At 53.8% G+C, this 25,061-nt stretch overlaps 1 protein-coding gene across 1 annotated transcript; it reads right to left on the reverse strand.

Moving 5' to 3' along the window:
* Positions 1 to 1,060: 1,060 nt before the first annotated feature.
* Positions 1,061 to 24,738, reverse strand: INCENP (inner centromere protein). The gene is made up of 18 exons (XM_081063372.1): positions 24,574 to 24,738; positions 21,563 to 21,710; positions 21,041 to 21,154; positions 19,365 to 20,152; positions 16,841 to 16,892; positions 15,957 to 16,014; positions 15,734 to 15,851; positions 14,565 to 14,616; positions 14,029 to 14,146; positions 13,823 to 13,957; positions 10,649 to 10,758; positions 10,460 to 10,580; positions 9,964 to 10,086; positions 9,168 to 9,367; positions 7,427 to 7,505; positions 7,123 to 7,230; positions 5,785 to 5,935; positions 1,061 to 3,968 (listed from the first exon to the last, which is right to left on the reverse strand). Exons 2-18 carry the CDS (start codon positions 21,697 to 21,699, stop codon positions 3,754 to 3,756), a joined length of 2,679 nt encoding a protein of 892 aa, XP_080919498.1. The 5' UTR covers positions 21,700 to 21,710; positions 24,574 to 24,738; the 3' UTR covers positions 1,061 to 3,753.
* Between the last annotated feature and the right edge of the window lie 323 nt (positions 24,739 to 25,061).

Below are 25,061 nucleotides of genomic sequence, written 5' to 3' on the forward strand. Positions count from 1 at the left end.
TTAGTGGGACAAATACATCCATTCACCATATTTGCTGGGGTATTTTTTTTTTTGTAGGTGTACATTATCAAGCCAAGGAAATTCCCTTAAATGCTAACTTGCTTAGAGGTTTTATCTTGAATTACTCTTGAACTGTCAGATGCACTTTCGGCATCTATTAATTTAACCACGTGGTTCTCCTGTAGTAATACGAATTACATTAATTGACTTCCAAATGTTATATCTACTTTACATTATTAGTATAAACCCTATTTGATTAAGATGATTTGAGTTGATCCTGTTTTATATAGGATCATTTGTTGGATGATTTACTAAAACTTTCGTCAAGAATTTTTGTGTTGATGTTCACGAGAAAGAACTGTCGTTTTCCTTTCTTGCAATATCTTCGTCTGGTTTGGGGATCAGAACAAGGTTGGCCTCATAGATGGCGTAGGAAAGTATTCTTTCCTTTTTAATTTGCTGGGAGTTGTGTAGAATTGATATTATTTCTTCTTTGACTATGTGGTAACATTTACCACCAAAGTGATCTAGGCTTACAGTACTTTGTGAGATTTTAAACTACAAATGCAATTTCTTTCATAAATAAAGCTTTTTATGTTTTCTAGTTTTTCCTAAATGAACTAAGATATTTTGTATCGTCCAAGAAATTTGTGCTCCATCTAAATTGTCAAATTTATGGCGATAAGTTGTTCATAATATTCTTTTTGTTATATTAAACTTGTGGAATCTATAGTGGTGTTACCTCTCATTCTTGACATTGGTCATTTTCTTTTTCTCCTGATCTGTCTAGGTAGAGGTATACGAATTGTTTTGAACTTCTCAAAGAACCAGCTTTTGGTTTAATTAAACTTTCTCTATTATTTTTCTCTTTCTATTATTTTTCTCTTGCTCTGCCTTTGTTATTTCCCTTCTTCTGTTTACACTTTTATTTGCTTTTCTTTTTTCAGTTTCTTAAAGTAGAAGCTGGGGTCACTGATTTGAGATCCTTTTCTAATACAGCATCTAGTGCTATAACTTTCCCTCTAAGTACTGCTTTCGTTGCATCACAAGATACAAGGTCAACACACAAAAATCAACTATATTTCCAAATACCAGCAAAGAACAAGTAGAAACCAAAATTAGAAAAACAATACCGTATACAATACCAAGGAAGTAAATACTTCACTCCAAATCTAACGAAACTTGTACAGGACCTGTATGCCGAAACTACACAATGCTGATGAAAGAAACCAAAGATGTAAATAAATGGAGAGACATGTCAAGTTCATGGTTTAGTAGATTCACCATCATCAATATGTGAATTCTCCCCAAACTTATCTATAGATTTAATGCAATTCCAATCAAAATCCCAGCAGGGTTTTTGTAGTAAGCTGATTCTGAAATTTACACAGAAAGGCAAAACTGATAGAAAAGCCAAAATAATTTTGAAAAGAATAAAGTAGTAGAAATCACACTATCAGATTTTTAAGATTTTTACAAAAGCTACAATAATCGTGACATGCAGTATTGGTAAAAGGAGGGACTCATATCAATGAAAGAGAATACCAAGTCTAGAAAAAACCCATATGGCTAACTGATTCTTGACAAAGATACAAAAGAAATTCAGTGGAAAAAGAATAGTCCTTTCAACAAATGGTCCTGGAACAACTGGACATCCAACCATATGACTGCCTCACATTTTTAAAAAACATAAACCTCACATTTTTAAAAAAATGAACTCAAAATAGATCGTAAATCTAAACGTAATATGTTAAACTATTAAACATTTAGAAAAAAATATAGGAGAAAATCTTCAAGAACTGAGGCTAGACAAAGATTTCTTAGACATGACACCAAAAAGCACAATCCATAAAAGAAAAGAAAAAAGTAAATAAACGAAAATGAAAATTGTTATTCTATGAAAAAACAATGAAGAGTCAAGCACAGAGTAGAAAATATTGCAAAGCACATAACAGATTGTATCTGTAATACATAAAGATTCTAAACTCAACAGTAAGAAAACGACCCAATTTAAAAAGGAACATAAAGAATTTAAAAAAATTAAAAAATGGCAAAAAGAAAAGTAAAAAACAAACATAAAAAGTGTACAAAAGATTTGAACAGACATTTCATCACAGATACACAGATGACAAATAAGCACATGAGAAGATGTTCACCACCATCGGCCATCAGGGAAACGTAACTTAAAACCATGATGAGACTTCGCTACGTGTTTGTTAGAATGGTGAAAATCAGAAATACTGACAATACCAAGTGCGGGTGAAGATGCAGAGCGACTGAGCCACCTTTTTGCCGAGTAGCAACTTTTTCTCAAACACACTATATAAACATGCTTACAAGTAGGATTTTGACATTGTGACTTTAGGCAAACACACACTCCCCAGTTGACTTCACACAAGTTTCTAGTCAGAGCACATATGGAACAATTTTGAATTGTGCACCATATTTGAATAAACCGTAAAGTTTTTCTTTGCATGGATGGAATCCTCTAGATTTCAGCCTACTCCGTGTGTTGACTATTTCCTCATTTTTTTAAAAGCACTCTTGAATTTAGCCTTTACTTTGTCCTAAAGCAAGAGTCAGCAAAGTTTTCCTGTAAAGCGTCATAGGAAATTTTTTCAGCTTGCGGGTCATAAGGCCTCTGTTGCAACTATTTAACTGTGCGTTCAGCAGAGCCGCTGGAGACGACAGACATTTGTTTCTACCACGTAGGTTCCAGTAAAACTTTACAGAAACTGGCTGTGGCTTGATTTGGCCCACCGACCCGTCCAGGGGCTGGGGCAGCAGATTAAGAAGCTGGTGGCTGTCACACATGACAACACAGCTGGCAGCTATCAGGCAGGACCCAGGGCCATCTCCCACTGGCACTAAGCATTTAATTAGCAGCTGCCTGGTTCTGTTGGAGAAACATCTCAACTGCTTGCGAGCACTGGTCCCATGGGCGCTTCAAGAGACATGGCTTTTCTAATCATCCCCTTTTTACTTCTGCTTTAGCAGTATATCCATGTGCTTGCCTCTGGTGACCATCTGTACAACAAGAATAGAGCCTGGGGGCATGGAGGTGCTGAGGGACTGTCTTAAGTGGTGGAGCGTGGTCAAAACCCCAGTTCACCTGACCTCAACCCCCGGTCTGCCCCATTGAACAAGGCCTCCTTTACAAACAGGGAGCTCCTCAGAAAAATCAGGAATTATCTTCACCTGCCCCCTCGAGAGCAGCTGACGTGTTTCTCAGAGTTGCCCAGGATGCCATCAGATCACCCACTGCATCAGCCTCTCTGGGGTGGGACCCTGATGACCCTGAAGCACACCCCTGGAGAAGGAACAGGGTGCCTCGCTCCTCCAGGCCATCCGGTAGCTCGAGACACACAGCTACCGGGCCAGGGTCCAGGGCTTTCTGCTGAGGCCCCCAGTCTTCACGATACCCACAGCAGGCTTGAAGGAATAGACTTTATTAATCTAGCTCTCAAACAACAGTGGCTAAAATTCAGCTGAATTATACCCATCTATTTACAGAGTGCTGCCTGTGGGCCAAGCGACGCTGGGCCTGGCACTTCCCCAAACACCCACCAAGCGCAGCCTCCAAACAGGCCTGGGCCACTTTCCATCTGCAGCATACAGAAAACGTTTATATACACGTAACCAAACCCTCAGTGACAGAATACCAGGCAGGAGGGCACCAGATCAGCAGAGAGGTGGACAGACAAGCACACAGAGAGACGGGCTGAGACTGCCAACAAGGCCCGTGGGCCTGCCTCAGTACTTCTTCAGGCTGTAGGCCAGGCTGCCGGCAACCCTGCTGCCCTGTAGGGGCGGCGAGTTCCAGACGGCAGAGCTGGTGCGCTTGTGGTAGCGGGGCTTGCTCTTCTTGAAGATGTCCTCCAAGTCCAGCTGGAGAATGGTTCCAAAGAGCTCGGGGACGTTCGGGGGGTGGTAGTACTGATGGATGATGGCCTGGCTGAGCTGGGTGCCTGCAGGACACAGAGGGCCGCGTCACTGCCCCACGAGCCTCCTCTTGGCCCTGCCCCACCTAGAGAGCCCTTGCCACCCTCTCCATGCCAGCATGCCCCACATCCTGCCGTATCAGCTCCTCTGAACCCCCATCCTCCGCCTGTAGGGAGCCAGCCCACAGGCAGATGGGCTGGCCGGCAGTCAAGGTCTCCCAGCTGCCTGGGCTGCTGTGTACATGACAGCAGGCCTGCAGGGCCTGCCAGATGCTTTCTCCCACGGAACGCTCTTCGTTTGCTGGACCTATATAGCCTTGCTTCTTCTCTGCCTGCGGACGGATCACTAACCCTCCGGCTGGCCGCCACCGGAGACACTCCCCAGTCAGTAAGCCTCAATAAACCTGCCTCGCACTCAGCCAGCTGGTGTGTTCTTTGGGATGGCAGCTTCTCAGGCACAAATCTTGGAACAACTCAGACTCAGTCCGAACACCGCCCCATCACCAGACACTGGTAATGTTCTCATCACTTGTTCCCACTGCCATCCTCTTAGCCTAACATGGGTCCTCAGGAGCTCCCAGGGGCCAGGCACTTGGCTCGGCCCTCACTGCATGACCTAATTATCCCCACATCCACCTGGGAGGCCGGCCTTTTATCCCCTCATTTTATAATGGCAAGATTTGCCCAAGGCACACAGCTAGTAACTGGCAGAGCTGAGGTTTGGAGACAGGTCTAGCTCCAGAACTTAACCATATAACGCCATCCTCGACTGCCTGGGTCGGCTATTCATCTCATCAGCCCAGAGGGCCCGAGGTGGAGGGTGCAGACTGAGGCTGTGGGTGGCACACAGCCCGGGGGACACGGGAGGATCAGAAGTTGGAACGTGTGCCCAGCTTGCTCTGCCTTCTGTAATCAACTGTAATCAACTCACTTCATCCTCAGTAACCCTTCTTAGCACGCCCATTTCACAGATGAGGAAACCGGGAGCTTAAGTAAGCTGGTGAAGGTCAACTATGATTAGGTGGCTTTGCTGGTCATCTAGCTCCCTGGCCACACTGACTCCTGCATGCTACCACCTCCCAAATGACTTGATGCTGGTAGTTAAGGAGACTAAATCAGATTCTGGTCACTGTGGGTTCAAATGAGGTGACACTCACAAGAGCAAGTTGCCTTCTATAGAGTGCTGACCCCAGGGGAGTGAGACTGCTCCCCACTGACCCCCAGCCCTACGAACTATAAAGCACCCACTGTGTGCACAGCCCCACTATAGTGCTGGCAGGCGCTCACCTAGGCCTCAGGCCACACAGTCACGCTCAGCCACACTCCTGTTTCAATGCTGGGGCCCAGAGTTGGGCTCTATAAACTCCAGGGTCAAATCCTGCTCACGTGCCCTGCCGCCACCCCAGCTGGCTGGAATCCCCAGCCTGAGCTCTTCGTGCACTGCCTAAACCCCACTACTACCCTCAGCTCTATTCCTGCCCCAGGCTGCTTATTTGGGTCCAAGTGTCACCGGGCCTGCTGGGCAGGCTCCATGGAGGGGCATAGCACCCGCATCAGAACACCCAGCACCCCGGTGCCCAGAGCCAGCTGCAACTGAATACATTTGTGGAGAACAAAGGTGCCCCACATCACAGATGTGGTCCAAAGATGGATGGGCCCACTGGCCATCCTTCCCTGGGCACATCCCAAGGCCTGATGCAGGCCCATCAGGCCATTGTGTCAAGCTGCCAACTCACGGGCACAACAGCCTGCCGACACCTGCATCTGCCGAGCCACCCCCTCCAGAGCCCCAGAAATCACACGTGAGGTCCCACGTCTCCAGAGAGCCCCCGGCCCTGCTCACCTCTGGCCCAGGAAGGGATCGGCTTCCGGGGATGGGCCTCATCGTCCGTGGAGTCATCGCTATTCAGATCCATCCCATAGTTATCCGGGTTAATCCTGGGGGGCGCCCTGTGCCCTTGTGGAGTCATCTGATATGAGGTACAAGCTGGAGACTGGAAAAGACAGACGAGGCCGTCAGCCTCCACCGCGCCCGACTCCTGTGCCTCCTGCCACCCACGAGTGCTGGGGCTCTGGCCACTGCCTCATCTCACTCAAAAGGCTCAGGGTCGCTTTTTAATTTAAAAATGGCACACCACATACACAGCTCTGTATCTTTCTTTTTCATGTTAAAGTGAAGTTGCAAATGTACTTCCAGATCAGTGTGTCTGCCGTGAACAGCTCCCGAGACTCCACTGTCATTTAAACATCTGTATAGGTGAACGTTCAACTAACGTCCACCTTTCCTATGCTGCACTCTAAACCCTTCCTCACAGTACATTTTGTTTGTAAGACATTAAACTTTAGTAGCCTAAATGCTCGTCCATAGGCACTGGTTAAAGAAATTCTGGCAACTGACTAGTAAACAGCCGTCAAAAACAAGAGGTTTATAAGTGTTGAAATAGACAAATGTCCACAATATACTAAACGAGAGCAAAAAAGGGGAGGGAAAAAAAAAAAAATCAAGCTGCCAAATTGTATCTATCATGGAGTAAGTGTTTGTGTCCCCCTTCCCAAATGTGGAGTCATCCAGTGGGGGGTGGCGCCTTTGGGAGGTGATTAGGTCATGAATGGGATAAGTGCCCTGAGAAAAGAGACCCCAAAAAGCTCCCGCTCCCCTGCCACCATGTAAGGACACAGCGAGGCCCAGCCATCCGTGAACCAAGGAAGAAGACTCCTAATAGACACAGAATCTGCTGGCGCCTTGACCTCGGACTTCCCAGGCTCAAATAAATACTTGTTGTTGAAGCCAGCCGGTCTACGGTAGTTTGTTAAAGCAGCCTGAACAGACTAGGGCAGTCTGTATACTCTGTTCATTCAAAACTCTGTGTATGCCTGTGTCTAGGTGTACACAATGGTTACATGTGTAAAAATATACAAAGATATACATCAGACGTAGAGTTTTCATCTGAGGGTCCCTTTCTTTTACTTCATACTTTTATAAAGTTTCGTTTCTTTTTTTTTTTAACAACAAATTCCATTTTTAGATAAGAAAGAATCTATGTTATCAAAAATAGGAAAAACTACTGGGCCAACTGCATCCTTTCTGTCTTACGGTTCTAATAAATTATCTGGGCCTCCAGCTGCTAGAAAGAGAATCGTCAGAGCTGGGGCCCCCTCTGCTCCAGCGCCCCAGCCTCACCTGCACGTCCACGGTCACGTTCAGGGCTTTGCTGGCCGCTGCAGCCTCCTTGGCTTTCTTCTTTTCCTCCTGCAGCTGCTGCTGCTCAGCCAGGCGCTGCTGCTCTTCCTGGGACCAGCAGCCGGCCACGTGTTAGACACTGGGTGTATGTACTTCCCCTGCCCACGTGCCAACCCCACGAGGCCAGGCAGCCAAGGCAGCTCCTGCCCCAGAAGCCACTGCTCAGGCCTCCCCAGCCCACAACTCAGCGCCGACAGCTCAGCGCTGATGCCAGGCGAGCCCCACGTGCCCGGCTCCCGTGTACCTTTTTCTTCTTCTCCTCCAGTTCCCTCTGCAGCTTCTCCTTCTGGAGCCGCAGGGCTTTCTCCCTCTCCTGCAGCTCCCTGAGGATCAAGCGAGAGCCTGTCAGGGCAGGACAGCCCTGGCCCTGTTTCCATCCCTGACACGGAAGGCAGGCCCATCGGTACTCGCTGGAGAGGACGCAGCGGCAGACTGGGCACACCAGCTAAGAGCCAACAGCCGTGCCTGCACCCACAGGGCCAGTCAAGTGCACACTGAGGGTGCAGGCAGCGCTCAGCTTTGGAGTCCATCACATCTGGCGCCCGCGCTTCCACACACCGAGGTCTCAGCCTCAGTGCCATCTGCTGTACAGTGGGGTTCATAACACCTTTCCTCCAGTCACGAGAGTCAGATGGGATAACCCGGCCTGACTCACAGGGTACACACTGGGCTCCAAGCCTGGCAGGAAGCAGGGCTGGGCTGTTCGTGGGCTTTGGAGCCACCTCCACCTACTAGCTTGTGACTCAAACAAGTCCTTTAACCTCTCTGCACCTGTTTCCCCCTCCAGGACGTAGGGCTGCTGGTTCCTAGGCCACAAGGGCCATCAAGCGACAATTAAACGATGAAACGTGTGTAGCTCGGTACCCACCAAAGCTGCCAAGCACTATGCCCATTATCACACCATCGCCCCTCGAAGACCCTGGCATTGCCCAGCCCACATGCAATTCTAAGCCACATCAGCTGCTGCTCACCCACCCGCCCTTTGTCCCCTTCCCAGATTCCTGTCGCTGACTCTGCCATAGGACCAGAGACACCTTTGTGTCAATCAATCAGCACAGGGCGAGGGCCCCAATGCAGTCCAGTCCTCTGGCCGTGACTCCCCACTTCTCCATTGGGCCTGCAGCCACCCAAAGCCGGACACGGGAAAAGTGTTGCCTGTTGTTTCTGAGGAGGCAGATGGAGGCAGGAAAGACGCAGTTGCTAGGCCCGAGCTTGGGGTACACCCGCCATGTACACACACGTGGGCACGGTTCTCTGTGTGTACATGGCAATAAACAAGCAGGTTTGTCTACGCTCACAGGCACAGATCCCATCTAGCCTGGCCAACTGGGACGGTGGCTTGTCCTCCCTGGCATCCCCAGGGATGCCAGGGGAGGTCCCGTTTAAAGGCTTGTAGAACTAAATGTGGGATTCTTCCCTGCTTCTGAGACACCTCTGTCTCTGAGAGCTGGAAGACCTCAGGGCTCATCTGCCATGGTGCCCAGGATGGGTAATCGGGACATGGTCGGGGAGCGGGGGGACCCTGAGTTCTCATCACACAGGGGAGGCACATTTATTGGGCAGGGGCCAAGCATGCTGAAGGTCCTGCAACACACCACAAGAAGCTGCCCAAATGCCCATGGGGGTCCTGCTAGAAATACTGGCTCATCCCATCCCCTCTACTTCCATGTCAGCTGAGGACAAAATGAACCAAAGGCATCAGCACATCCAGCTGAAGGCAGAACCAAGGGCAAGTCCCAAGTGACCCTGCCTATGACCCCTGCAAGCTCCAGAGCCAACGCATGACATTCAGGTGCTCTGCCTGCTGTGAGCCTCTGAGTTTGGAGCCAAAAGAAGCCTGTCCCTCTTTTGCAAACCCCCAAGTGAAGATGGGGGCTGTTCTGAGGGGACGGCCACACACACACAGGTGGCAGCTGGTGTGACTGCAGGGTGCTGCCTTGGCCCGTGGGGCGGTGCCACCAGCCTGGCCCGAGGGGCTCCCTCACCTCTCAGCCTGGAGCCGCTCCTGCTCCCTCTTCCGCTCCTGCTCCCTCTTCCGCTCCTGCTCGCGCTGCTCCGCCAGCTGCCGCTCCTGCTCGCGCTGCTCCGCCAGCCTCTTGGCCTCAGCCGCCTTCTGCAGCCTCTCCTGCTCCTCCTCCTCCTTCTTCTTCTGCAGCAGCTCTTGGTGCCGCCGCTCTTCCTCCTCCTGTGAATGGAGAGCAAGCCCAGGGGCTCAGGCCAGGCCTGCGCTGGGCTGGAGAGATGTGAGAGAGGTCCGGGAGGGAGGGCGGGGAGGCGGGCTGGACGGCTGCTCCCTCCTGGGAGCCCAGGCTCCTGTCGCATCAGGGAACGTCAGGGGCTGAGCCACGGTGACCCCAAGCCAGGCGCCACAGAATCACCATCACCACCAGCCAGAAAAGGCATCTTGTGACCATTTCTTTGGCTGCTGCTGCAGGTGTAGTTAAGGGTACATCCTGGAGCCTACCACTGAAGCCCTCTGGCCTTGAGTAACCGATCCAGGGTCACGCAGCTCATAGAGGGCAGAGCGAAGATTGCAAGCATGGCTCGAGACAATGCGCTTAACCCTCAACGGCCACCTCTACAGAAAACGGGACGCAGGTTACTGTCACCGTCTCTGTCTCCAAGGCATCTACCGCTGAACCTCTTCAGGGCTTGAGGTCACAGACCCACCAGAATTAACCCAACCAAGTGGGGTGTGCCCGCAGTCCTCAGGGCAGAGGCAGTGCCCATGCCGCCCCGCTTCCCGGATGCCCAGGGCCCTCAGTCCACCTGCATCCGCACCTGCTGTAGCCACCTGAGCCTCCGCGCCTCGTCCTCCTGCTTCCTGCGCACCTCCACCTCCTGCATCTTCTTGGCTGCTGCCTTTTTCTTGGCCTTCTCCTCAGCCAATCGCTCCTCCTTGGCCTGCAGAGCCCACCCACAGGTGCCCATTGGAGAAGCCCTGCTCACTCAGCCCTGCAGACTGGGGCGCAGAACTCTGTGACAGGCACCCCCTACCCCTGCAGACCCATAGCCCAGGGGAGGGCCGCCTGGAAGCCAGGCCTGCCCGGGGGCATCGGCCCACACACCCGCAAAGGGCTGTTGGTAGGTGCAGAGCAGAGACCTTCCACCCTCAGCCTGGCTCAGAACCAACTCCGGGGCCCCTGTGACAGACAGGAGGGGCCAGGGCGACAAACCCATAACTTCCTGAGGGGTCCACTCGTAACTCCTGGGCCCCCACGTCTGAGCTGCTTGGGCCCCAGGAGGGGACAGGCCCCCCGAAGCCCAACGCTCGTACCTTCTCAGTCTTCTCGTCGAGCTGAGCAAACTTCTGCTCGATCTGCTTCTTCTTCTCCTCCTTCATCTGCTGCACCCGTTCCCGGGCCAGCAGCACCTTGCGGAGGCGCTCCTCGCGCTTCCTGTGGGCAGAGGGTGGTCAGAGGGGGCCACCACGGTCAGGCCGGGGACCAGGGGCCGGGCCACTTACAGCTTCACCTCCTCCAGCCGCCGCCGCTTCTCCTCCTCCGCCTTCTGCCTGCGGAGCTGCTCTGCCTCCTCTTTCCGCCGCAGGTTCTCCAGGCGCTGCCGCTCTTTCTCCTGGGGGTGCGAGGGCATGAGCGAGGACAGCCCAGCGCTGGGCCAGGGCCGCGGCTGGCCCCAGGCCCACAGCCCCCACCAGGTGGGCAGCAGCAGCAGGCTGCTTCTCAGGGCAGGGTCACCCTCACACACCTGTCCCCAGCCAGATGGAGGCCTGGGGCTCCCATCTTTCCTCTGGGGATAAACCTTGAGGGCACTACAGTAAGCGAAATAAGTCAGTCCCAGAAAAGACAAATGAAGGAAAACTAGAGAGCTTACTGCCAGTGGACCTGTTCTCAAAGAATCGTTAAAGGACACTCTCCAGACAAAAGAGAAACGATACCAGAGGGACACGTGAAACATCAAGAATGAAGGAAGAACAATAGAAATAATAAATATCTGGGTAAATATTAAGAGACTATTCTTTTCCTCTTGAGTTCTTTAAAACATTTGACAGTTGAAAGCAAAGTTCTAACACTGTCTGAGGGTTATTCAACGTGTGGAGATCTAATATGTAAGACCAGGAAAGCATACAGTGGAGAGAGCACTAGGATTTCTAATCCCAAATGAACCGATAAGATAGATAATCGATTTTAAAGTGATTGTGAAAGTTCAGTATGCAATACCTATAGCAACTGGTAAAAAAAACCCTGCAAAATGACAGCAAAATCACAGAAGACAAATTAAAATGGAATACTAAAAAATGTTCAAGTGAACATCTACAAATATAGAGTTTACTATATAATTTTTAACAAATTTTACTGTATAATTTTTTTTTTTTTTTAACAAAAGGGTGGGTGTTTTTTTTTTAAAGATGGAGAGGAAAATGGAAGCAGAGAGACGACCCTGAGCCATAGAAGCTGAGCTGGGCACAGGAAGGACCTGGAGGACGACGCTGGCCTTAGGGAGGCCCCCACGGGCACGGAGTGGGTGGCCTTCAGCCAGCTCTTGCTCTTCAACTGCCCAGACCCAGAGAAAACCAACAGGAGGCCAGACCTCCATCCTATTTCCCTCACCACACCACCCTCTCCTCCTGCCCTGAGAGCCGACCAGACTCCTGCTTTCAACAGGGCTTGGCAAAACGGGTTTTTGTCCCAAAACTTGATTGCTAACATTTCCCAACGTGGGTCAGAGAACTTATGCTCCTGTATTATGAATTGTACAGAAGAGCTGTTTGTGTCACAGAATCCATGTTTCCTCTCTGCCCCAACCCTTGATGGTGGGCTGGGTTATCCCTGCTCCCCAGAGGCCACATCAAAGCCAAAGCAGAAGGTGGGAGGAACCAAAAATTTTGTGAGGTCCCTTCTGCATCCAGGGACTTCAGCTGAGCAGTCTCCCTTCATGCCAAGCCCCATGCTGGGTGCTCGGGGTTTGGTTCATCCAATCTCTATGAAGGGACATCTAGTCTCATTTTGTAACCAAGGAAACTTAGGCCCAAAGGTTAGGAAAATGGTCCAAGGCCCCAAGCCCCCTATTCTAGTCTCCCTGGTCTCGTGAGGACTGTCCTACCCCTACCAGATGCCTGGGCAGGACCTGGGCTCCCCAAAGCAGGAAAAGGCAGCTTCTCAGTCATCCCCATAAGCCCCGCAAGGGGCTTATGATCAGCCTGGGTGGGGCACAGTAGCGCCCTGTAGGAGGAACAAGTCTGTGGGCCCAGGTGCCTAGCAGGGGTCTGGCAGAAGAACAAGCACATAAGGCCACAGAGCCCGCCTGCTGGTATATGGGAAGGCAAGTCGTCACCTTGGCCACCCAAAGGGGACCAGCCTCCTGGCAGGAGAGGCAAGTTCAGGACCCACATGTCCAGCCGCTGGGAAGCCCCCTGGCGTGCCAAGCCCCACAGCAGTGCTGCTGAGGCCCCCAGGCCCTTGGTGGAAGCAGAAGCCCTCCTAGCAAGAGGCCCTTCGAAGCACCAGTGGGAACTAAAGGAACGAAGGGGCTGCAGCCTTGCAACTCGGGAGACCCCCGGGAGCCAAGACTGTGGGCCCAGCAGGTCCCAGCTCTCTGTGTCTCCTTGCTCACAGCAGGTGGCCCAGCTCAGCTCTGAGGTGACTGAGAAGAGAACAGCTTCTGTGGCCTTCTTTCCAGAGGCCACTGCTAACGGATGGTTCCACAGTCACCCGCAACTGGCCTTCAACCACCCATTGCTCTGCCCCCCCCTCAAGTCGGTAGCTCAGCTGTGTGACCCAATAAATCTCAGTGGCTCTGTGATTTGTCTGTTCTCTTTGCAGCCTCAGACTCTGAGGGGATGCCCAGTGCTGGGGGGGTGGGAGGCAGGCGGCTATGGCACACTTCAAGTTGTGGTCCTGGGGGACAGCCACAGGTCACCCCCTCTGCTTCCTCCTGCCTCAGGGAGGCTCCAGGACTCCTCCTCCTGGTAGCAGAGTCAAAGGCACACCGGCCAGGGCGTCCTGGCTCCAGAACCGCAGGCGCCTCCAGCCCGCCCCCCAGCACCTCTGCTTCACCTCCCACCTAACACTCCCGCTTAGGACGTTAGTGCTTCTACGGACGCTGTGCGTTTACAAGGACAGGGCTACAGCAGCTAAGTGCTAGGCGGGGCTAGGTTACAAGGACAGGAAAAGGCTCTACTTACAACGAAGCTGCACTGTGGAGGAGACAAGGAAAAAGCCACGAGTTACTGTCAGGCCAGGGAAGTCCTGAAGCCAGCCAGCCTCCTGGCTGTGCCAGCAGCACCACCACCGCCTCTCCTCTCCCCCAGCCCTCATCCCCAACAAGTGAGAGCATTCCCATGCGTCCCTCACCCTAACCACTCAAGCCACTGGGGGTGTGGGATGGATGGGCAGGATGGGAAATTCCCCAATTCCCAGCCCAGCGCCCAAGACCAGGGGTCACCCTGAGCTGGCCAAGCCTCTAGGCCACAGCAGAGAGCACAACAGGTCAGGACAGTCCCCAGATATCGAGGCAGCCCCATGGCCGGAGAGGCTTGAGCTGGCCCTTGACCAGTGCCAGATCACACCTGCCCTGGCCTAGACCCATGCTGCTCCCAGCAGCGTAGGGGACGACCTGGAGCCTCCAGCCACACGGCCCGGCTCTAGCAAAGCTCGGCCTGGGGCCCGGGCTCCCTCACCTTGGGATCCGTGCGCAGGGGAGTGTTGCGCTTAATGAAGGACTTCATGACGCTGCTGTGGGAGGCTGAGGTCGGGGTCATGAGCATCTGGTTCCTCTGCACGGTGTGCAGGAAGGTGCGGAGGGGCCGTACCACCTGCAGACGGGACCAGGGTCAGGGCTCATGGGCGGGGCAGGGGCACCGAGGGAGGGCAGACGCCCACTCACCTTGCTGGCTGGACAGGGAGGGGACGGGGTCTTGCTCCTGGGGGGCTGCAACTCCTCATCCTCCGGCTGCAAGTCCTCGTCCAGCTCACTCACAGCCTGCTTGTAGCTGCGCTTCCTCCTGCGGGCGTGCGGGTGGCAGCAGCATCACAGGCCTGATGCTGGGGACCCCCTCCAGAGCCCCAGCCACACCCCACAAAAGGTGGCCTCTATGAACAAAACAGGGCCCAGCCCATAGGGCTCTAGACAGCAGAGGTGGGGTCTCCCTGACCAGAGGGAGGGAAGTGACCAGTCCCAGGTCACATGACCAGGAGGACACAGAAGGATGGGGTCTTGGATCCAGTCGCTCACTCCCGGGCCAGGCCCATCCCACAGCATGAAGCTACCTCCTCCATTAAAGTCAGAGCACCAGGCCCCGCCCCTGCAGAGGAAACGGGCGCCCCTGACCTCATGCCCAACGCCCCAAGCGAGCACGTGTGGTTCATGCCCTTCTGGGCCCCTTGAAATAATGGCCTGCGCTCCCCTTCCCAAATACAAACCTAACACTTTGGGGCGGCTCCTTGGGGCCGTCTGCTTTGTCGGTCTTGATCTCTGCGAAGAGAGCAATGTCAGTGAGGCTGCAGGGACAGCATGGAGGGGTCGGGGAAGGTGTCCACTGGCAGCAGCCACAGCAAGGGCAATGCGCTCCTCCTGGCAGACCCCAGGGTGGCCAGTGGCAGGAGCGTCAGCCTTAGCCCCGACTGGCCTTGACGGAGCCCAGCATGCTATCCCCGGCCCATACACCCCCTACCCCATGCCTGGCCTCTGTGACAGGAATAGCAGGACAGTCCCGGGGTGGACCCAAACACCTCTAACAGAGAGCTGGGGCTGTCTTGCAGGAGCAGAAGCTTATGGAAGCTGCAAGCTCTGACAGACCCCTTAATGGGCTTCAAAAGCCCACGCCTCCTGGTCCTTTCAGCTGGAGCTGGAGTAAGGGGAAGAGGGCAGGGCTCCTCTGCAGGGTCCACCTCAGGGCATGGGGGCAGCACATTTTGTTCCACTGCCAGGAGAAAGCACTGATCTCTCCCCTGCCACTCTTTGACACTCTTTATTCCAAAGTGTCCTTGCAGCCCCCCTGGGGGCTATGAGGCTGGCATGGCCGTTGTCCCTAAGCCAGGGTCACTGGGGAAGCCATGTTCAAGACGTCACAGCTACAGTGCTCTTCCCACCAGGGAGATGTGAGCCAGACCCGAGGCACCTCTGGCAGGCTGGGGATGCCAGAGCCCAGAGCCCACAGCTCTCCCGTTCTCTGTAGACAGGACACCCACAAAGGTGAGAAGTAAGCCAGTGGCAGAGACAAAACAAGAGGCCAAGTGTCCAGTCCCCAGCACATATCTCTTCCTGCTGCCTCCTGGAATGGGCCTCAAGGCCTTTACCTGGCACATTCACGTTAATGCCCCAATTCAGGCCTTTCCCTCTCAGCTCCCTCTGCTTCCTGCACCAACCAGCCATGGCCACTCCCACGGCACTGCAGCAGCTCCAGCCAAACAAAAGGTGGGAGATGAAACCTACGGACTCAGAAGAGATCTCCGCCCCCCTGGGTCTCGTTTATCGTCAGCCTATCAGCCCAGAAAATGGGGTTTCCCTCTGCCTCAAGGAAAGTCAGGCCGAGGCCACCAAGGCCCACATGGATCTGGGTATCTGCATGTAGCAGGCCAGGAAGACTCACCCTGTTGTCTTTCAGAGGGAGTTTCCTGGCCACTAGCCTCAGGCCGCGGGCCGGGTGTGCTAACAGCAATCTTGGTGGCACTGTGGGGCCACAAGGTACTCCCATCGTTCTTGGGGACCTGGGGGAAGAACCAAGGCTTTAGGGGTCTGCACCTGGGATTCACAGGGGAGCGCACAAGTCCCAAAGCTCTCAAGCCCTTTCTTCCCTGGTCTGCCAACCTTACCTCCGGCTCAGCTGCCTCCACAAACTCAGCATCCTCGCTGGGCTCCTTCTGCTTGGGGCTGAAAGCAGAGCAGGAGACACTGTGGGATCCACCCAGGAGCCCCTCCCCCAACCCCTGGAGTAGAGCTCCAGGAGGGGTCCATGTCAGATGCCCCGGCCTGGGGTCCCAACCCACACCCAGGCAGGACGGGAGGACAGCAGCCAGAACCAGTGGCTCCCTGGAGTGTCTGCTGCCTGAGCTATGAGCTTCTGAACCTGGTTTCCTCTCACCCCCATCGGGGCCTTGATTTGGGATGTGAGCTCTTTCTCAGCTCGGCCTCAATCCCTTGGGCCTGGATGAGCCATGTCTCATTTGAGGCCTACACTGTGGGGCTAGCAAAGCCAGCAGCTCTGTCTTCCCATCCCAAGCGCCGACCCCCTGCTCCAAAACAAAGGTGTGGGCCTAGTTTTAGTGATGGCAGGATGTGGCCTCTAGGACAAGGAGTGCTGGCCCCAAACAGTGCTAGGGTGTAACCCTGAAGTGGGGAGCACCCCCAGGCCCCATTCTACCCACCCCAATTTGAATATCGATCTTCACAGCTGCAGTAGCTCATCCATAGGCCTTTGGATCTGATAACCTATGGAGCCCACGTCACGTGACAAGGCTTGGAGGGGTCAAGGCCAGGCCAGGGCTGACAAGTGATACTGACCCCCATTTCAATCACTACCTGGTTAGACTGGGCCAGGGAGCAGGGCAGCAGTAGTGGGTAGCCCATGGGCGTCCCTAGGAGAAGGGAAGGCTCGGGCATAGGAAATGCTTCTGTCCTGGGGCAACCCAGGAAAACCTGGCCCCATTGTGCCCTGTCCACCCCTGGGAAGGTCCCCAAGCCCTGGAACTGAACTCACCTGACTTTCTGGGGCACCTCAATATTCAGGAGCCTCTCCAGGTAACTGTGACCTGAGAGGAAAACAAAGGAACAAATGACCTTGGAAACCAACCAGGCACCACTCCAAGAGGTCCAGAGAATCAGGCTCTGGTGGAAGCAAGGCCACTCCTAGTCCACAGCAAGACCCTTCCTCCTCAGAGACCCTCCCCTTCACCAGATAGATTCTCTCCATATTCATAAGACAGAAATGTCCAGTTTTACTTAAGAATGTCTCTGATGGAGTAGAAACTAGTCACTTTATTAATTCTAAACTAAAGTACATATCTTTCTGAGAGTCTGTGTGATACAACAGGAAGTATGAAGAATGCCCAAGTCTCTGCAAGGAGCACTTGTGTGTGAGTTCCCAGCTAAACTAGCCGCTTTTCCCATGGCACACTGTTTTTAATTGAAGGGACAAATGACAAGCTGTGGTTATTTAAGGTTGGTATTTGGCAGATATTTTCTTAAAAATGAACAAAGTGAGCGTGTCACTTAAAACAACTAACAGTGTTTGTTGCCAATAATAAAAAATTGAGCCAAAATTTTTAAAAAGTAAAAAACAGAATTTTGGAAACCAGTTATCCACCGTGAGTTCATAGCTTCCTAATACCTAAAGATTTTCCTGATGAGACTAGAATTGTCTCCCTCCTTACCCTCTTCCTTCCACCTCAAGGTGGAGAGCCCTGGCCTTCGAGTCAGACAGGCTTAGGTGAAATGCAAATCAAATCTGAAGGCTGAAGGGGAGGAACAACCAGGATGGCTTCAGTGCTGCAGACTGGGAGATCAGACCCAAAAAGCACAAAAGGGCCGAGAGTCTCTCCGCCCTCCTCCCTCTGGAGCGCCGAGCTCGCCCACCCCTTCCCAAGATCAGAGTCAGGCCTGAGGAAATCTCCGAGGCGAGTCAGAATCGTCTCGGCCCTTCTGAGGACCCAAATAAGGACAGTGTGGCAGACCGCAAGCCTGTACATGCCCGAGATTTCATGTGCCTGAGCCCCAGGACCCAGCCCTTCCCCAGGTGGGAAAGAAACCTGCCTGGCTGACCCCGCCCCAGGGCTTTCCACCAGGCCTCCTCTGCAAGTGGCTGCTGGCTCAGAAAGGATGAAACGTGGGGCTCTAGCCCCAGCTTCCCAGTTTACAGGCTCAGTGACCTCCTTAAGCCTCAGTTTCTTCCTCTGTGAAGCGGGGAACTCCTAACAGGCTAACAGTGCTGCTGCAAGGACCAAATGAGATAACCTTGACTTTTATACGAGTAAATCTTAAAGTACCAGGAGATGTCAACTACAATTTTAATACACATTAATGTAAAACCTAGCCTGTCCTCCCCATCAATACCACTGCCCCTCCATCCTCTGGCTGAACCCTTCCTTGTAGCAGCCTCCTACCTGGTCTCCCTGCCTCCTTCCCACCTGGCCATTTTTCACAGTGCCAGGAACCTCCCCACAACCATCAAGGGACCACATCCTCCACATTAGCAGGATAAACCCAAGCCCCTTGTGTGGCCCATGAGCCCCAGACACCCCATTTCATGCCTCACGGGCTTCCTACAAGCTGTTCCCTCTGCCAGGGATACCTTTCCCCACATTTCTTCCACCTGGGGGAACCTCACCTCCTCCATGCAACCAGCCCTGACTCTTAGAGTTGCCTGTCCTCCTCTGTGGCTCATAGCATCTGGCCCCACTGGGACAATGGTCCCCGAAGGTGGGATCCAATGATGACAAAAACAACTAACGTTACAGGGCCCTTCCTACATGGCAAACACCGCTCCAAGTACCCTACGTGGGTTAGCCAAAGAAAAGCTCACAAGAACCCTTTGAGGTGATGGTGTTACTACCCCAGCTGACATGAGGAACTGAGGCCCAGGAAGAAGTTCCTGTCACCTGTGCAAGGTCACAGGACAGGTAAATGGCTGAGTGGGTACCCAAACCCGGTTATCTGTCCCTCCCGGAATGAGCTGGCTGGGATGACTATTCACACCTGTTACCCTCAGTATCTCCAACACCAAATAGTTTCACTAACAGGAGCAGCACACCACCATGGTGAATCCAAAAGAGCCTGTGCAGGAGGAAAGGAGAACCCACTGGCCCTCAGCAAATGGGCCAGGTTCAAGTCTCAGCATGGTTTAAGCCCAGGGACCCCATGGTCATCCTCCCTGGACCTCAGTTTCCTTGTTTGTGAAACAAGAGGGATGGCCGAGATCTCTCTGCACTGATCAATATAGTAGCCACGAGCTAAGTGTGGCTATTTAAATCTAAATTCAATAAAGCGTAATAAAAGTAAAAATTCAGTTCCTCAGTCCCAGTAGCCACACTTCGAGGGTTCCATAGCCATGGGAGTAGCTAGCGGTTACCGTACAGAACAGCAGGCATGGAGCATTTACGTCACCACAGAAAGTGCTATACAGACAGCGTCTTGCTAGATTCGATGGTCCCCCAGAGCCCCTCCAGCCGAGCTGGTTACCAAGGACCACGCACCGCAGCCCACCACTGCTGAGCCCCCAGACTCACAGATGATGCGGGCGGAGGGGGGCGGCTCTTTGGTGGCCTTCTTGGCAATCCTTCTGCTTGACCTGCAGCCGGTGCTCTCCAGTTTGGCTGCCAGGGAATCCTGGGACAGAGAGGCCTGGGGACCCGGGGAGGACGGGGCAATCAGGCTGCGCCGCACTGAGTGTGGGTCCATACAGGAGCCCTTGGGTGTCAAGAAATTATCCGGCAGGATGGGAGCCAGCACCCGCTCCCGCCACGGGGAGGCTGGAGAGCCAGGTGAGTCCTGTGGGCCTGGGGAGGTCTGCGCAATCCTGAGCTTGGAGGCGGACCGGCCTGCTCCGACCCCTCGGCCCTTGGGGTCCTGGGGTGTAGCCAGCAGGGAGCTCACAGTGACAGACTCCAGTCTCCCGGCCCCTGACTTCTTGGGTGTTGATTCCTTGTCCGAAATCGAGGTGGTCTGGGAGGCCGGGGCTGTGGCTGGAGTGGGAGCTGAGGACGGAGCCCGGGCAGACGTGAGCTGGCTGAGGTGCTGCTCGGCACTGCGGCGCTCGCCGACGCCGATCTCCACCATGGGCACCAGCTGGCACTGGGCGACGCTATCCTTGGGCTTCCTGGTCAGTGCTGTGGGAGACTCTGGGGTGGGCAAAGCAGCAGCCATGTTGGCTGCTGCAGCTGCGGCTGCAGCACGCGTCACCCGCCGCAGGACAGGGCCGTTCTCCCCTATCGCTGTGGCCAGCTGCTCCGCCTTGTCCTTGCTGCGCAGGTGCCGGGAGCTCAACTGGCTGCTCCGAGTCTTTCTGCGGGACAACCTGCCAAAGGCAGCAGAGCAGAAGCTGAGATGACAGGCACGCAGAGCAGGCACCCCAAAATTCAAGTAGAGGCACCAGTCTCCCCAGAAGCCATCAGCTCAGGTGGCATATAAAGTGCAGCTTGGAGGCAGAAGACAGGAGTACTAGTCCAGGCTCTGCCACCCCCAGCCATGAGACCCCGGGCTGCTTCTTTTTGAGCCTCGGTCTTCCTACCTACAAATTGGGGATAATGCCAGTCCTCACAGAACGGCTGGAAAGATTAAAACCTCTCACTGACTGAGGTCACACTGTGCCAAGCACCCTACTGGAGGCTTTACTCATGTTCCTTAATCCACAAGACGGCCCTGAGAGGCAGGGAGCATTTTCACTTTAGATTTGAGGAATCAGGCTCAGAGAGGTGGAAACTTAACAAAAGGACATGTAGCTACTAAGGAGCAAAGCCAGGGTGTGCAACCAGTACCTCCTGACCTCAGTGGCCAAAGCCATTTCCAAGGGCATCATAACAAGCAGAGCACAGGGGGATGAGCAACAGACGCCCAATCCACAACTCTGCTCACTCTCACCCAAGTAAAAGGTTATTGCATTTTCTTTCTTCTCCCACCTTCGGAAACCCTTCCTATCCTCTAAGGCCCAGATCAAACACCACCATCCCCTCCCCTCCCCGCGACACACAGACACGCTCTGGACTCCACGGTCTTGGGTCACGCTTTGTTTCCCCATGACATTTTGCCCCTCAACATGGCCCACATGGTACCCACCACCATTCCTGCAGGCCTCTGCTCCCAATTAACACCTGGCAATCAAACTCTCCCGGTGAGTGCCAAACCTCCAGAGCCCACCTGCCAGCTGACCCTCCCCTGGCTAGTGGCAGCCCCCAATCCCTCCAACCTTTTCCGGACTGGGTCTCTGTTTTCATCCTGAACATAAGAAATCCGTTTCTTCTTCTGTCGGTTCTTCTGAGAAGGCGTTTTGGGCATCAGCTCAGGCTCTCTGCTGAATTCTCTGTTTGGTACAAGGAGTGTGATGTCCGTGGCGGCGTGGGAACCACTGGCCTCCTCCCCCACCCAACCCAGCCCCCACCCATTTCCTGGCAGTGACAGGTCAAGCTGGTGAGACTGCACCAAGAGAGCTCTCCAAGGCCATGTGCATGTCCCCTGCCAGGCACTCGGGACTTCCTCCCAGAAACGTGGCAGGGGAACAAGGTTGCCAGGCAACCATGTGTAGCTCCATCCTCTGAGGCCAAACACTTCTCCTTCCTCTTCCCATTATACTACGTTGGGCCCCTAGCACACTGGGCACTCAGGAGAGACCCCTAGCAGCCTGTCTGGCTTGCCTGTCAGGTGGGGAAGTAGACTGCTGTGTCCCCAAGGCCACAGCAGCCAGGAGTCCCCGGACACCTCCAGCCCTCACCTGGTGAACATGCGCTCGGCCTCTTCCTCAATCTCCTCGAGCCACACTAAGTCCTTATTGTCCACATTGCAGATAAACTCCATGAGCTTCTGGTCACACAGCTCCAGCAGGTGAATTGGCCCTGGGGTTGTCCCCATGGTGGCTCTGTCTGGTGAGAGCAGAGATAAGAGGGACAAGGGCTCGAGGCTGGAGACTGGAACCTTCTCCAGGAGAAGAGCCTGCCAAGCCATAGCACCCATCCCCTATCGCCACAAAATCCCCAGTGCCTGAATCAGGGCCATCCCGGTCCATAGCCATTCCCCAGAGATGCAGAGTTCCAAGTACCAATCCATTAGCCTCATTTTTGCAAAAAGAAGGATCCATAAGAGAAGAATTCTACTCACACTCTTCAAACGTCTTCCCTCTACCCACTCACAGCACGCTGTCCCCGTAAGTCCACACCTCCCACCCAATTCTGGTATGAACCATCCTCCTTACAAATGGCCTTTTCTGAGGCTTAAAATGACAAGGCATGGCCAACTGCCTTCCTTACTCTCCTGCTCTTACTCTCCTGTGGACTCTCCTCCTCCTCCCTGTGGGTAACCAAGGACTTACACACAACTACCCTGAGCTACATACAAGCTGACCCCAGGCCTCAGGCCAAAGAACATCGAACCCAACTGCCTCTTCAAGAGGCCAGTGAACGGAAGGGGTTCTGCGTTCCAAAGGAGTCAGTAAGAAAGTGGGGGAGACATGCTCCTCTCCAAGGGGACCCCACAATCCTCTCCCTTGAGCTGACATGCCCTAGTAATAGATGAGTAAATGTGAGGGGAATGGATAAGCAATGTCTTATTTTTAAGAAAACTCATCTATAAATATTGGGTAGGGGTAAATACAAAACGAGTTTTCCCTTAATTTCTTAAAAACATGCAGGTCAGGTATCCTCCCTTAAGACCCGGTTATAATATCATCACCCAAGCCTCAGGCAAGGAAGAAGGGTTCCATTACAGCCATAGCAGGGTCTCGGTTAATAGTCCGACTGGGTGAATGAATGAAAGAACGAGTGAATGGGTGAAGGTCATAACTCATAATCAGACTGCATATCTCATGCCATGGCAATCACCTACCACCCCTTCTAAACCAAGAACCACACGAAGTTCAGCCTCCCACCAAAGATGGAAGCTCCTGGAAGGGCTAAGTCACCGCTTGACACCCGACAGAGCTTAACACCAGGCCATGACGCAGCCTCAGGAGACTTCCTGGGGTCTGATTTCCAGGGCGCACCACTTTTGTCCCTTGAACGAGCTCTGCCCTGTCTGGAACCTTCTGCCTCCTATTTTGTACAGCTCGCTCCTCATCACTTCGATCTCAGCAACTCAGGGAGGACCTGACCACCCACCACGATCCCATTCATCTATTCCAATTCTCTGTACGGCACTGGGGTGACTGTGTGTCTGTTTGCTTACTGCCTATCTCTGCCCCCTAAAGATTTGCTCCCTGAAGCAAGCCCTTGCCTGTCTTGCTTGTAGCTGCACAGTACCTGGCATGAAAGAAATACTTGTTGAATGAATTAATCCACCTATCAACTCTACACTAGAAATAAGCATCCTATAGGTACTCCCCCCACCCCACCCCCACACCCAGGGACACCAAATAAGCTCCTTCTACATAGGTTAGGGCACACCACACTCGTCCCGCTCCTAGATGCCAAGAGCAGCACTAATCACGGCAGGGCCGATGGGCAGGATTGCAGAGGCTTTGGACAGAGACAGCTCTGCAGCCAGCCAGCCACTCACGGGCACGGCCTCTCTGCTGCCATTCCTCTGGCTCCCTCCAGCCCCTCTGCCCCAGGGCTCAGCCTTGGCAAAGTGCAGGACCCCAGTTTGAGGCCAAGAAAGAGACAACTGATTAAGGAAGCCAAAACCGAAACAAAGGTGTGCAGAGGAGCTACAGAAAGCAGTCGTGTGTTTTTTTTAAGTATTTGTTCAAAACGGCGAAGTGAGTGACAGCTTCTTTCACAAAGTGCAAAAAAAGTGCAAAAAAAAGCTTGAAAAGGGGTCCCCAAAGTTAGGACAAAGGTGACCCTGACAAAGGAGCAATCAGTGTACCAAGACTGAGGCCCATGTAAGAACCTGTGCACAAACCCCAAGCACCCAACATCCCACCAAGAGACGGGGGAGCTCATCTGTCTCTCCCAATACTTCCCTCACACCGTCCATCAGACTGGAGGCTCCACTGCCGTTTTTTGCAACGCCTGTTCTTTTAAGGATGCAGGAAGCTGGGCACCTAACCTCTACCACACCCCAGTTTAGAATGGCCATAATCGCTGCTCCCCTTTACCGAGTCCTACTCCATGCCCAGGCCAGGCCACATTTAATTCTCACCACAACCTCAAGGATACCCATGTGCATATGAGGAAACTGAGGCAAAGAGACGTTAACTCAAAGTCAACGTGGGGCCTAGGCGTAAACGGTGCTCGTAACCACAAGCTAAGCTGCCTGCTCGATTTCAGCCTCGGGAAGGCCGGCGCCAAGTTTTGACTCTGGGCACCCCCCGGGGAAGGCCACAGCGACTGAGCAGAACTGAATGCTGACAGCGAAAGCTTGCGGAGTGACAGGATAAGGGGCAGCACTGGCCTCTGCAGATGGTCAGTTTGAAACGCTGCTCAGCTGGAGCGGGGGGTGGGGGGGGGTGCTGAGCGAGGGTTAACCGTACAGAAATGCCATCCGGCATAATTCCATCACACCACACGGTCGGTGTGCGCTTCCTGCGCGACCAGGTCGCCTTCCAGGTACGGAGGTGGTAGGCACCGGGAAGGGACGGGGTTATTCTCGCGGAACCTGGTGACCTACGTGGAAGGGCATCTTAGGCTCCTGGGCCAAGGCTGTTCACCTCGCCTCGTGGACGTGGTGACCTGTCCATTCCCAGGCCGAAAGTGGGGGCGGGGGTCGCGCCCACGGTCCGGGGTTGTCGGGAGGGCTAACAAATCGGTAACCATGCCCCACCCCCGCCGGCCGCCCGAGCGCACTCACTCGACTGCACCGCGTCTCCTAAGTGCTGCTCTGATCCAAGTCCGGCCGCCTCCCTAGCGGAGCCCCCCACCCACCCAGATGCTCGGCTTCCGAACCCCGGGACTCACGGTTCCTGGGAAGCAATGGGGCCTTACCGCGCGGGCGAAACCTACGATTTTCAAAACTGAAGGCTTGACCAATCCCCGGCGAGCTTGTCTGGGCGGCTGCAAAGCTCTAAGCCAATCAGGTAAAAAGAAGCTCTAGTCAGGCCACCTATTGGCTACTTGGATTGGCAGTCTGCGGGAATAAGAAGCGGGGAAAGGAAGCGTTGAAACTTTAACTTGCTCAGCTTCCGGGAGCCGCAGCCCGCAGCCGGGAGGTTGTCGCGGGTGGGCGAGCGTGGGGGGGCGAGGGCGGGCAGGTGGGCAGGCGGGGTGCGCGCGCAGGCCCTCTCACGCCGGAACCACAAGCCCCAGCGTGCATTGCGAAGGCCCCGCGGGGCCTGGGAG

This window comes from Rhinolophus hipposideros (genome assembly GCF_964194185.1).
Source record: "Rhinolophus hipposideros genome assembly, chromosome: 10".
NCBI classification, from domain to species: Eukaryota; Metazoa; Chordata; class Mammalia; order Chiroptera; family Rhinolophidae; genus Rhinolophus; species Rhinolophus hipposideros.

Coding starts and splice junctions, on each gene's coding strand:
- INCENP (XM_081063372.1), bottom strand. CDS start 21,699: ATGGGGACAACCCCAGGGCCAATTCACCTGCTGGAGCTGTGTGACCAG. Junction 15,852..15,956: donor TGGAGGCAGCTGAGCCGGAG/GTAAGGTTGGCA, acceptor TTCTTCCCCCAG/GTCCCCAAGAACGATGGGAG. Junction 9,368..9,963: donor GGCTCAGGTGGCTACAGCAG/GTGCGGATGCAG, acceptor CTCCATTCACAG/GAGGAGGAAGAGCGGCGGCA.